Source organism: Leptinotarsa decemlineata, unplaced genomic scaffold, assembly GCF_025532065.1.
Source record: "Leptinotarsa decemlineata unplaced genomic scaffold, Ldec_3_MD MMD2_P_RNA_scaffold_1, whole genome shotgun sequence".
In the NCBI taxonomy this organism is placed as follows: domain Eukaryota; kingdom Metazoa; phylum Arthropoda; class Insecta; order Coleoptera; family Chrysomelidae; genus Leptinotarsa; species Leptinotarsa decemlineata.
This window is the reverse complement of record NW_027412523.1, coordinates 2,859,390-2,872,556: the sequence shown is the minus strand read 5'-3', so window position 1 is coordinate 2,872,556 and position 13,167 is coordinate 2,859,390. Positions and strand designations below refer to the sequence as shown.

At 37.7% G+C, this 13,167-nt stretch overlaps 1 protein-coding gene across 4 annotated transcripts in view; it reads left to right on the top strand.

The window, feature by feature from the left end:
• The first annotated feature begins 2,631 nt into the window (after positions 1 to 2,631).
• slgA (proline dehydrogenase slgA) overlaps positions 2,632 to 13,167 on the top strand; it is a 67,362-nt gene continuing 56,826 nt past the window's right edge. For 2 of the 4 annotated variants that reach the window (XM_023174643.2, XM_023174642.2), the window contains exon 1: positions 2,633 to 3,277. In XM_023174643.2, the coding sequence (XP_023030411.2) occupies positions 2,975 to 3,277 (303 nt within the window). In that variant the 5' untranslated portion in view covers positions 2,633 to 2,974. Of the gene's footprint in view, positions 3,278 to 13,167 lie in introns of all 4 variants that reach the window. The other 2 variants (XM_074178427.1, XM_023174644.2) reach the window with 2 other exon arrangements.

Genomic DNA, 13,167 nt, shown 5'->3' with positions numbered 1-13,167 from the left:
CAAAAAGTATTATTATTTATTTAGGTTAATATACAGTGCATTTCTTCAGTGACCCCCACCTCTTCAATTTTTTTAACTCAAATAATTGAGATTTGGGATAATGAAAATAGATATAGGAATAAAATACTTTGTCTAATTTCCACTTACTTAATGTATTGATATTAATACGACCAAGGTTTCGGTTTATACACCATTCCCAAGTGTTCTAGCACTAGTATTGCTAGAACACTTGAAATTTTTGTATTCCTATATCTAATTGAAGATGAATTTCCACAAAATAAATAAGTCATCAATATCACAAAATAATGAAAATAATGCATGAATACTTCATTTTGAAGTGAAATTAACAGATGAAACTTGACTCGAAATGGCGACTGGGCGCCATGTGGAAAAAGAAATTGAATAGAAATGGGGGTTTTGTGACACATCTTTTTGAAGCTCCTGACAAATGCTTCACAACCCTAGAATACATTGTCAATATCTTCAACTACTACAAAATGGCGGAACTTTCAATAATTGTCTGAATACATTAACATTTAACTATATAATATGAGGTAATAAGCTTGAGGTCAGTCCAGAAGATGCTCGAAATGCCTGCCTTGAATTTCTTGACCCATGAACAGCCAATCCCATATTTCACACCGAACATTGTCGAACATTGTCCATATCTCTACAAATATTTATTATTTTGTGCCGTATATCCAATATTGAAGCAGGTTCAGTTTCGTACAACTTTTGCTTCAAATAGCCCCATAAGAAAGTCCAAAGGTGTCAAATCTGGCGAGCGGGCTGACCATTCTGTAGGACCTCGACGGTCAATCCAACGACCGGAAAAACTAGTAACCAAATAGTTTCTTACTTGTCTGGAGTAATGTGGTGGTGCTCCATCTTGTTGGAGTACAATATCCATATCGAATTCATTAGGATTCGCTTCGACGATTTCAGTGATGAGAGGATCAACAGTAGTTTCCAGCATGTTCAAATACAGTGCCCCTGTTAAATTTTGATCAATGAATAGAGGTCATACAATATGGTTTCCCAATATTCCTGCCCAAACGTTAATTTTTTCTGGATATTGAGTATGTGTTTCCCGGAAAACGTGAGGGTTGGTGTCACTACAATAACAGCAATTTTGTTTGTGAACATTGCCATTTGAAAAAAAAGTACATTCGTCACTAAAACAAATATTGTGGAGATAGGTAGGATGCCTTGCAATGGTTTCCGTCATGATTTCGCAGAATTCTGTTCTTCGATCAGGGTCATCTTCAGTTAATTGGTGTACCATTTTAATTTTGTATGGATGATACCTATTCCTCTTCAAAAGTCTCCACATAGTAGAAAGAGACACCTCACAAACATTCGCGACGGAATAAGTAGACTGTTCAGGATTTACTACCATCTCACCAATTTCATTTGATTTGCACTTGCTGCTCTTCCGGAATGGACGGATGACCTGGGGGCTTTTTGTTAAGTACACTACCGGTAGTTGTGAATTTGGATACAAGTTCCCTCAAATATTTTCTACAGATTGGACGATTCAGAAAAAGTTCATTGAAAATCCTTTCGGTCTCGTGAAAGTTACGCGTCTCACCGTAAATAAAAATCGCTTCAATTTTTTTCTTCCAATGGACGAGAGTTAACCATTTTAGAGATTGTTGACGTGGTACTTTTCTACTAGTAAAACCGAAAACTTAAAGAGAATATTCTAACTGAACAATGATGTTCATTGTCGTATTGACATTTTTTGACGTTTTCATGAACAAAAAATAACTTAACAAACCTCATTGGGTTGTTGGAATTGTCATATATTGCCACCTCACACTACATTCTCTACATTCATAATATGAACCACCATATCCGAAATCATAATTTTAAATGGCAGGAAACGCCACTTTCAACTGTATGGAGTATGTGGTAGGTATCTTGTTTAATCTGTCAAACTCAAAGCACAATATCTAATACAGAACTACAAATTTTCAAAATTTCTGAAGGAACCAAATCTGAACTTTTGGAACAGAAATAACAGAAGAGCGACTTTACTTGAAATTGATGAGACAAAGAAAAAACACCAGAATTTTCGTGAATGTTACAAAAATAAGAACATAAGTGTAAAAATGTATTCATGTATTCAAAGAATTTGGAATTCGAAAAAAAATTAAATATTCTGTTGATTATAAGATTTTAGAATGAGCAATTATAAAAATTTGTAACTCCAAACTTCCAAAATTTCTCGGAAAATTTGCGAAAATCCAGATTATTTTAATTATTTTGAAATTATTGGAGACTTATTTTATACCTGAAAAGGTATTGAATCACTGTAAAATTCTAGCCTTCAACTGTCTCCTCTCTTTCGTGCACTGGAAGAATTAATCATACAATATATTATTGCTTTTTCATGATTTTACATTCATTTTTATATTCCTTTAAAATTTGTATCAGTTTTTATCGGAGAATGCTATTATTTTTTCTTAAACAGACACATCCATGAAGAATTCTCCAGATACGCCACTGATTATTTCTGCACATAAAGAGAGATCGACAGCGATACCCCGGCTTTTTCTTCTTCGTTTTATACATCTGACGTTTCGCCCAATGAACTAAAAAACGTCAGTTTCATTCTTAAAGTGACATTCCAGCAGCCGGTGTTCTTCTTTCACATGAACTTCAGGTGTAAACCGACTTTTTACCTGTCTATCGAAACATTTATACCCTGTGTGTGTTATAAATATTTGTGAACAGCTTTTCGTGCAAAAGTACTGCCGACTGCCACAGTTCAACCGTATTCAATCGGCACGCAACTGGGCATGCCAATCAGTGCGCGCGGCGGTGTTTTTCAATAGAAAACGTCAGAATTAGAACTACACAGTTTGCCTTAGTCTCGCGTACGAGGAGGTTGGTGTGTTACTACAACTCGTAAAAGTATCTCGGATTACAACAAACGACATCTCGATTCTAACAGCACACACACCGTGTAATGGCTTTTCTCCGTACAGTGATCAGATGTAGTGTTTATAAGAAATACGGATTGCTGTTCGACCGCTCTCAAGCTAGTAAAATCAATTTCAATCAAACTGTACTGAAATCTTCGGCTGCTACTGAGACGCTGGTGGAGAATCCGACTCAAGCCGTACAAAATCAACCCCCGAAGGATCCTCTGGATATCAGTTTTCAAGATGCCAAGGCGGCTTTCAAGAGCAAAACCAATTTTGAACTCATCAGGGCATACGTGGTATACACGCTGTGCTCTTTTGAGTCTTTGGTTACACATAATATGAAGGTACGTTTTCCTGCGGTAATTTTAGAATGCTAGTTAGGTAACATTTCTAGGACGAGATCGTGGGCATTGAGCACGTGGGTTTTATCTGTCCATTATATTATTAAATCACATACTGTCGATGCCCGTTGTTGAATAATGTAGTTACAAGGTTTCAAAACCTTCCAATTATAAAGCAGTCAGAAACGGAGTATTATATAATAATACTGCAATTTCTGCAACAATTGATTTTTAGCTGGTTTCATTCTTTGCTGTTGGCAGTGGTGATATACGTTATATCGATTTTCTACGGCGATTAAATTATTGTTGGAGTTTATACCCTGTAAATATTCCCATTTTTTACATAGATATATAAATATATGGCTGTTGTGGTTTTTAAAGGCGCTAGTTATAAATAATAGCTATAATAATGAATCATTAGATTTGTACCTACCTATATCTATGTTTAAAACAGCAGGACAATTAGTAAGGTTAGAGTTTGGCGGTAGGTGGCGTTCAACAAGAAATGGTACGGCAGCTTTCCAATCTAGTTTTTCTATTGAATTTCCGAAGAGGAGTATCAATTTTTAAATCAGTTTTATGGCATTGAGGAAAATAATCATTTATTAGGTAATATCTCAGTTTTCTCAAATGAATTATACTAGGTAGGTACTACTAAATACGGTCAATTCGCGAAAAAGGGGTGTAATTTTATATGAATAAGGCAAAGTTGAGATGATTCAATAGAGGCAATAATTGAAAGGATCAGTGTCACTATTTTTCGGGTTTCCAAACAATTTTTAATTGCTTCTCCTGGGAAACAAATCCTGTAAGTGTTTTAAAAATAAAGAAATATAAATAATGTTAATGTCGGCTAGAAAGAAGGATGCAATATGAGATCATTTTATGGGAAAAGCTTAAAAGGAAAAGGTGAATACAGAGCAATTTACAAAAAGTGTAAATAAGTAATTCTTGCATGAAATTTGCAAGAAAACGCAACCAACTGACGAAAAATATCAAACAACAGACGTTTATTTTTATTCATAATCATTGTTAGGAATCACACGTTAAAAGGTAAGACCTCGTTAATCCTTAGCTCGCACAAGTTTCGACTTCTGAGGGTTGTCGTTCGTAGGGGTGCGACAGCTGGTTAACGGAAAAACAGATTTTAAACAGAACAGATTGTTTCTAAGCTCTTTCGGAAATTGTCTCTAGCATTATAGTTTTGAACTTTGTTCAGACAGTTCGCATGAAAATTATCTATACAGGGTCGTATGTGAAATCGAGAAAGACATTTTCAGAATGTTTTTATTCACACCATGATTGCCAGGTTGATGTGGAACGTGTTTTTTTTTCATTTGGATTGGTACATTCAAAATCAAAAAAATGTAGGCATTCAAAAAGCTGGAAAATCAGTATTTTTATATAAATATTACAAAAACATCAGTGCGAGCAAAAACAGAAAATCGAGCAGAAAATTGCCAATTTTACTTCATTTTTATTCCTTCAACTCAACCTCAAAGTATAAATGTTCCTTTATAAAAATTACTTTACATCGATAGAATTATTGTAAGTAGTGCATTTACTTTTATAACAATCAACTGGTTTCCTTAGCTTGTTACCGCTGCCGTGTTTGACTGACTGCCCGAATGTTGTTCCTCAATTTTTTCTCTGGTTTTATGAGTCGTTAGTTAACTCCCCAAAATTATTTTGCGATGGCTCCATTACATTTTCGACAGACAGGTTCTCTTTCCGATGATTATTATATTCCCATTTATTCAGAACCACACAGATTGTTAGCTAGATGACTAAATTGGACAAATTTCTAATTATTTCCTTGCATTTTAGTATAGATATGACCTTGAGATGGTATAAGTGAAACCCGCTATTGAAATTCGTAGTGTACTGTCGTCATAAATATTAGAAAACAATATAACTTCAAGTATTTATTGTCTATTATTTCAAAGTCCTGAAATTCATGTTAAACAGGTATTATAGTTGTTGTATTACCTTGTGCCAAGATATCTCTGCACGACATTTGCAAATTATTTGGATTGTGGTCTAGATCATAAGGATATCCTGTTTCATTTGGAGATACGCGTAGGAAGCGGACTCGACCTAATTTCCACCTAAAGATAGTTCTGACTTGAATCGGGCTTAAAACTGGCAGTTGATATTGTAGAAAACCGAAATGATTCACATTATTTCACAGATTTCACAGTATTGATCTATACTCTCAGCGGATGAAGTTGAAGAATTAGGCCTCCCTGAATTCAGCACCTGTCAAAAAAATGCGGGCTTTAGACATGTTTCATGTAGAATAATACCCAGAGCATTTTAATGCAAAAAACGTATCGAAGTACTCTTGCGTGATATTTTTTTATATATAACAAATAGATTGTTACCAACTTTTTTGTCAAATACTCAGTTCTTTGCCACCTCCAGAAGGACTAGCTTGATATCTCTGACGAAGATAGTGAAACCTAGTTGAATCAGAGGAGTTAACCTCCTCTTCCCCTCTCTAATCAATAATTCTGACTCCTGCAAAGTGCTAGTACAAGTATCTCTCGAGAGCCTAGATCACTCACTTATCTCAACTACTAATAAGCATATTCTTGACCTATTCTCTAAATTGAAATCTCCAATTGTTTCGCTGAAGCAGCTGATATATAATCTACGAAATCATGTTTGTGATCAGAGCAACCACAAGAACAACACACCTGCATTTAACAAAGTTTGGGCAAAATCACCTTAAAGCAACAGCCTTTCAACTATGGCTTCGGAATGCCTCTTTGGAAACCAAAAATATTATATTAGAGGCACCAGACAGAGGTCATTTAACACCCGACCAAGCCCAAACAAAGCCAAAGTGAATTCAAAATCATTGAAAGTTTCGATGAGCGTTGATCATTTTGTACAGTTCTTTTCATCAACAAATGATGCTTGGAAGGCTGATTGAAAACTCCTCAAGAGAAAAAATAACAGAGTTGTTTGGTCACTCTATCCTTGAGCCATCAAGAAAATGAAACCCCATACAGTGTGCTTCATTGCCAGAAACAGTCAGACCAAGACCGGTTACCTTCTTCTGTCGCGAAAATTGAGATTGGCCCAAGTTGGTACACATGTTGGTAGATGGTGCATGAATCTAAATCCGGCGAGGGTATTCTATCCAAATCTTTAAGGACAGTTAATATCAATTCATTACCAAATGTGAACAACTTCGAAGATTGAAGTGCCAACTTGACATAGTCAAGCAGTGTCACTTGATGTGTACCAGCGCCTCTATGAATGGAATGCTGAATTTTATCAGATCTCTTTATCATTCCTCCATCAAGAATGATGTATGTCAAGAGTTCTTGACAAAATATTCCACATGGGGAAGTGTCCAAGTGATCTTGGTCAGACGTTGTTGATCTCAGTAGCTATTAGGCATCAGGACCTGATGGCATTCCACCCAATGCTATTATTCCTTTATCAGAAATGCTGTAGGTCGATAGGTTTTGACAAAATATATCACATGGCGGAATGTCCAAGTGATCACACCAGGAAGTTTCTATGCATCCTGAGTCAGACGAATCGTTCTTGATCTCAGTACCCATAAGGCATCAGGACCCGATAGCATTGCACCCAATGGTTCTGGAAATGAAGACGAATTCTTATTTTGCGGTGAAGGCTTGTTTTTACGACTGCTATCATGGATGGGCAAGTTTCAGTTTCTTGTGGATCCCACAAATGATACATTCTTTCATGTTTACTTAGACTCAGTTAAAATGCAGTACCACTGACGTATAGTAGGTCGAAACAGCTTGGTCTGCTGTTCGATCGCGAACGCATGGACCCTTATAAACAGAAACATCTGAACATGGGATGCTGCTATTCTAGCTTCTTTAAAAAAAACGTATCTGACTTCAACACTATAAGTTTCTTGAATGCTAGTGAAATCGTTAGTTAGGGATGCTATTGATTAAGCTGTAGACGACCCCTCCCGATATAGAAGGCCCAGACACTCTGTCTAATGAGCCCCTCATATTTTCTGTTTACGGATGAACAATTTACTCACCCAACCACCCTAGCCAGATAGGGGTACCTCGTAAAGGTCGGTACGGATGTCTGAGACACTTCATTACCGTCATCAAACCCCAGTCAGTTGTGTCTAGTTTGTCCTTCTGACGGCCACACGTCGTAAAGGTAAGGGAGCTAGGCTGCATTCTGTTTGAATTAAGATGATTAATCAGCGGCTAGTGAAATCATAACCGGTATCTTCAATGGTCCATCTGGCTTATTCAGATCATGAAAATATCAGTTGGTGTCAACTTCCGAATTGCCTCAGCGATTGCATTCCTTTGAAAAATTGTTGCATCAATGTAGTTTTGCTAAAGCTGCCATCAAACTGGAAATTTTCATATCAACGTCAAATTGTGTTATGACCAACCCTTATGATAACAACTAAGTTATAGACCTAACATTGAGCTCCTGCAGTTTTACTATGATGTATTAGGGACTTGGCAAGTATTAGGTTATAACAGGAGCGATAGATATTATACCCTCCTTGAGGGATGTCTACGGTAACATGTCACCCTCCATGTCAAAAAACGATTTTGTATCTAAAGTAGAACTATCAGCGGTTTATCTTGATTAATTCTAAGGTTTTTCAAGTAGAGAACCTTACGAAATACTACTTAGTCATAACTTTTATTGGCGTGTTGAAAACTATCACTTGAGTCATGCTATGAATTTCAGTATTTTAGAAAAAAAGGTTATTGAAATAACGAGAGTATCAGTTTTCACCGAGGATACGATTTTCCTTCATTGAAGTTATGCTTATTCATCAAGTTAAGGCTTGCCTGGGGACAGTAAACCGGCCAAAATTGAAGATTTTCATCCGTACGAGGGATGGAGCAACAAGTCTATACGAGGGTTACCTTTTATGTTTCGGGATTTGGCAACCCTTGTGTTGCAATCTGGCAACTGACAGCTCTATCGTGAAGTTGAACAGTTTTGAGCGTATACGTACTCATCCCGGTCCAAAAATGGATCGTGCAATTACTTTTTAGATACAACTTTCGATGTAGATTAACTCAGCAACAGTGCATGGATGAACTTGATCCACTTTTTGGCGATGAAGCTCCATCAAGGACCAGTGTTTATCGATGGTATGCTGAATTCAATCGTGGTCGTAGACGAAGGTCGTCCAAAATCAGTTGTTGTTCCAAGACCATTGATTCCGTGCGCGAACTCATATCGCAAGATCGTCATGTGACCTACCGTGAGATTGAGACACCCTTAGGCATTAGTGGAACCAGCATACATTCAATATTACATAAACATTTGACTGTCAAAAAAATTTGTTCGCATTGGATCCCACACAATTTGTCAATCGCTCAAAAAAAGGCTCGTGTTCAAAAAATACGATGGCGGTGCTTTGAAATACGTCTATGACATCGTGACAGGTGATACATCGTGGATTTACAAGTATGAGCCCGAAAGTAAACAGCAGTCGACTGTATAGGTGTTTCAAGATGAGCCAAATCCAACAAAACGAAGCACTTCCAAGCAAATGGTTGCCTATTTTTCCGGAAAAACTGGACTTGTCGCAACCGTACCACTAGAACAACGCAGAACAGTCAATTCTGAGTGGTACACAACCATTTGTTTGCCAGCTGTCTTTTAAGAAATCAGGAAAACCAACCGCCGAAGACGGATCACTCTTCACCACGACAATGCGAGCTCTCACACATCGGCTCAAACAACTGCATTTTTGAGCACCCAAGACATCGATTTGATGAGTCATCCGCCGTATAGTCCTGACTTGGCACCGAATGACTTCTTTTTATTCCCGCACATAAAAAAACTAACTGAGAGGTCAACGTTTTTCAACACCTGAAGAAGCGGTTGCTGCATTTAGAATGCATGTTTTGGAGATACCTCAATCAGAGTAGCAAAAGTGCTTCGACAATTGGTTCAAACGCATGCAAAAGTGTATAGATCTTCATGGGGAATATTTTGAAAAACAATAAAATGGTTTTTGATGATTAATATTTGTTTTTCTTCTCTAATCCCTAAATATAAAAGGCAACCTTCGTATTATTACATGAATTCACCCATTTTGCAATGAAAATTTATTTGTTCCAGTCGAAGTTTCATTATCTTTGGTTGCGAAGGACGGGTATTTTTCTCATAAGACTGGCTGGAAGTTCCAAAATGGTTATAATGAAGATTTTTTTTGTCAAAACAAAGACATTTTTTGGCTGAAGGACGACCGAGGGCAGAATAGAAAACAAGAAAGAGAGATAAATACGTGTATATTCAATTGATCGCTAGAAGAAACAAAAGGGTGGGTTATGAAAACGAGAAAGAATATTCTAGGTTATCGTCAGGCACGACGATGCATGAATTTTTGTCACTTGGATCGTATATCAATGGAAATTCACTCGACACGTCACCCACTGCAATAAATAATAGGTAATGTGACCGAGCATAACAATTTTTATCAACTCGTCGTTGACGTAGTCATACGTAGTAGACGTGCCTTCGACTCGAAGTTATTTTTACCGGGTGAAAACTGCTACGCAGTTTGTTCCTGAAATATTTTATTCTGGATTTACGTTTACACGAATGTGTACAGGAGTACAGGGACTGAAATAAAGATCGTTGTGATTATACAGGGCATTTCCTAATCACGGTAGGAAACTTCAGAGGTTGATTCGTTATTACTTCAAATAAATGTAGCAAATTTCAACCAAATCGGTGTAATGATATTGATGATGTTCTATAAATACCGTTTTTTTTTCAATCTTCTACGCCCTGTGTCTTAGAAACGAAGCAACTTCGGACATAATATGTTCATAGGAACTTCAGGAAACACCCTTATATATAAAATCAAGATTGTGTTAAAGGAATTTTCCCTGTTTTTTGGCCGTAGTTTGCAGGTTTTATGCCTAACGTTTCGTCTACTACTGCGGTAAACATTATCGAAGACGATGAGGTATCGGTCAAAGTACTCGAATCTTCTTCTTGAGGAAGAATAATCTTCCTTTGAAGATGATCACTTCGTGATCGAAACACGTGTCGAGGTGTTAAAATAACGATTTGGTGTTGGGACAAACAGTGCATCACAAGTACATTATGAGGATCTCTAAGTCATGCCTACGAATTATTTTATGAATTTTTTCCAAGGACAAAACACAAGCACTACAGGAAAATCCTCAAGGCGCTCCCAGAGCGGTGCCTGTGCGAAAGTAGCGATTCACATTGGATTTGAATCGCTGGAGATTAAATCTATTTGGAAATACGTTCTCAGGAAGTTTATTCCACATAAACGCAGTTCCCAAAATGGAAGAGTTCTTAAACAGCGAAGTTCGAGGTGCACTGAGTTGAACCTCAAAACGATGAGCAGCCACAGTACGTCGCGTATCTCTGATATGTACCTCTCTTGGTGGAATCAAATGTGCCAAGTCACTTAAACACCTCCAGTGACAGTATCTATAGAAGAGACACAAATATCCAACCTTCTTTCGATGTTCCAGTCTATGAAGGTTGCACGTGATGTTCCTGTCTCCAATCAGGCGGATGGTTCTTTTCTGGATGGAATCCAGCAACTTCAGGGTATGTTTGGGGGCGGAGCTCCATAAGTGAGAACAATACTCCAAAGAAGGTCTGATCTAAGCTTTATAAGGCATCAAAAGTTGCTGAGGTGTGTACAGTTTTCTGGTTCGAAACAGTGTTCCAAACTATTGAGAAGCAGACTTTGCAATTCCAGCGACATGATTGTGCCAAGACATATTGATGTCCATTTTAACTCCCAACAAATTGTCTGTCCTGTCATTACTATATCCGATTCGGAGACATTTATCTTCTTGGAGAAAACCGGTGCCTGGGTTTTTGTGGCATTGAATTGAACCTTGTTACTTTCACCCCAATTCAAAATCACTTCTAGATCCTCATTAATATATGCAACCTCCTGCTGCCGGTGAAGATGTTCTTCCGTAGCCGATGTCCTGAAATCCAAATGGAATAACTGTGACATCAATTCCAACTCTTTTTTTATACCCTCTGGATGAAACAGAACTACTCGAGATAGTGAAGTCGATATCTTCTAAGACTTCCAGTGGCGTGGATGAAGTACCTTGCAACCTCTTGTTCAAGGTGGTTGAAAATTTGATCAAACTCCTCTTATACCTCATTATTATCTCCTCAGTTGAAGTTATATTCCCTACAATAATAGTGCCTATCCATAAGAAAAATGACAAGCACTCGGTTTCCAATTACAGAGGAATTGCGTTATTATCTTCATTTTCCAAAACATTCGAGAATACTTATCAAAGAAGACTCCTCTCTTTCTGCAAGAAGTATAAAATCATCCCAGACTGTCAATATGGCTTCCAAATTGGCAAATCCACTCAGGATGCCACGGTGAATTTAGTCAATGAAGTCATTTCTAATCTCGATAGAAATGAAAAAACGATAAGTGTTCTATTCGACTTGTCACGAGCTTTCGACACTATTGATCACGATTTACTTCTGAGCAAGCTGTTTTGTCTTGGAATTCGTGGCTTATCTCTGGATTGGTTGAGATCTTATCTGGATTGCAGAACGCAAACTGTGAGGGTTAAACTGGAGGCTGGTACCTTCCACTGTATAACCTGTGTCGTTCCCACTGGTGTTCCCCAGGGTAGCGTCCTGGGACCTTTTCTCTTTCTTTTATTCATACATAACCTCAACAACAGTAATCGTCAACATTGTACAGTGCAATTTGCCGACGATTCTTCGTTCTCTCTGAAGTCTTCAGATTATGAGGGATTGTCGAGTCAGACCAATCAAGTAGTTGCTAATATGCAAAAATATTGTTCTCAAAATGGTCTCATTCTGAACAGCTCAAAAACGAATACAATCGTCTTTTCATTATATGAGAATGAGCGCAGTGTTGTGGTCAAAATAAATGGCAAGTTAATACAACAAACCTCATCTGTAAAATTTTTAGGTTTGAACATTGATACTCAACTCTCTTGGAACAAGCACATTGATTATATTTTGAGTAAAATGTCGCAAGCGAAACCATATAAAAACACCACAAGAAGAACCTAACATCAGTTACACCTCTCGAAGCGAAGCAGTAACTCGTCTTGATAATGCCATCTGAGATGATGGCGAAACGTCGACTATCGAATAGTACACAACGGATGAACACCCGGAAAAACAACACATCATATTCTACCATCCGTGAAAACCTACGAAAACCTATATTACAATGAAGGTTTTCACGGATGGTGGAATATGATGTGTTGTTTTTCCGGGTGTTCATCCGTTGTGTACTATTCGATAGTCGACGTTTCGCCATCATCTCAGATGGCATTATCAAGACGTGTTACTGCTTCTCTTCGAGAGGTGTAACTGATGTTAGGTTCTTCTTTTGGTGTTTTTATATGGTTTCGCTTGCGTAAACTATATGGATTTGTTACCTGTTTTCTGGCAGTTCTCCTACCTGTTTTTCTACCTGAGGGTTGTTAGTGACTTTTGGCAGTTCTCCTACCTGCGATGGTTCATTATCGGTTTGTGGTTGTCTTTGTGCGTTGTTTTTAATTATTGTTTTCCAAATCTTTGGGATGTTTAGTGAGTCATCCCTTTTGTTGATGAGACCTTGCTTTTCGATTTCGATAGCTTCCCTGATTTGTCGAATTCTTGGGTTTTGCACCTGTGCTATCTGGACTAAAAATTAATCTTGTGACCTGTTTGTAAATGGTGTTGAAAGAGGGCAGAGGAAGTTTGTTTTGTTCTTATCTAGTTTTTGTGCTCCTGGGTTCTGGCAGATATACGTTTGTTGGTCTGACCGATATATTGTTGACCACAGTCCTCGCATGTGATGCTATATACTCCTTGGTTTTCTAGGGAAATTCTCTCTTTCGGTCTGGGCAGCC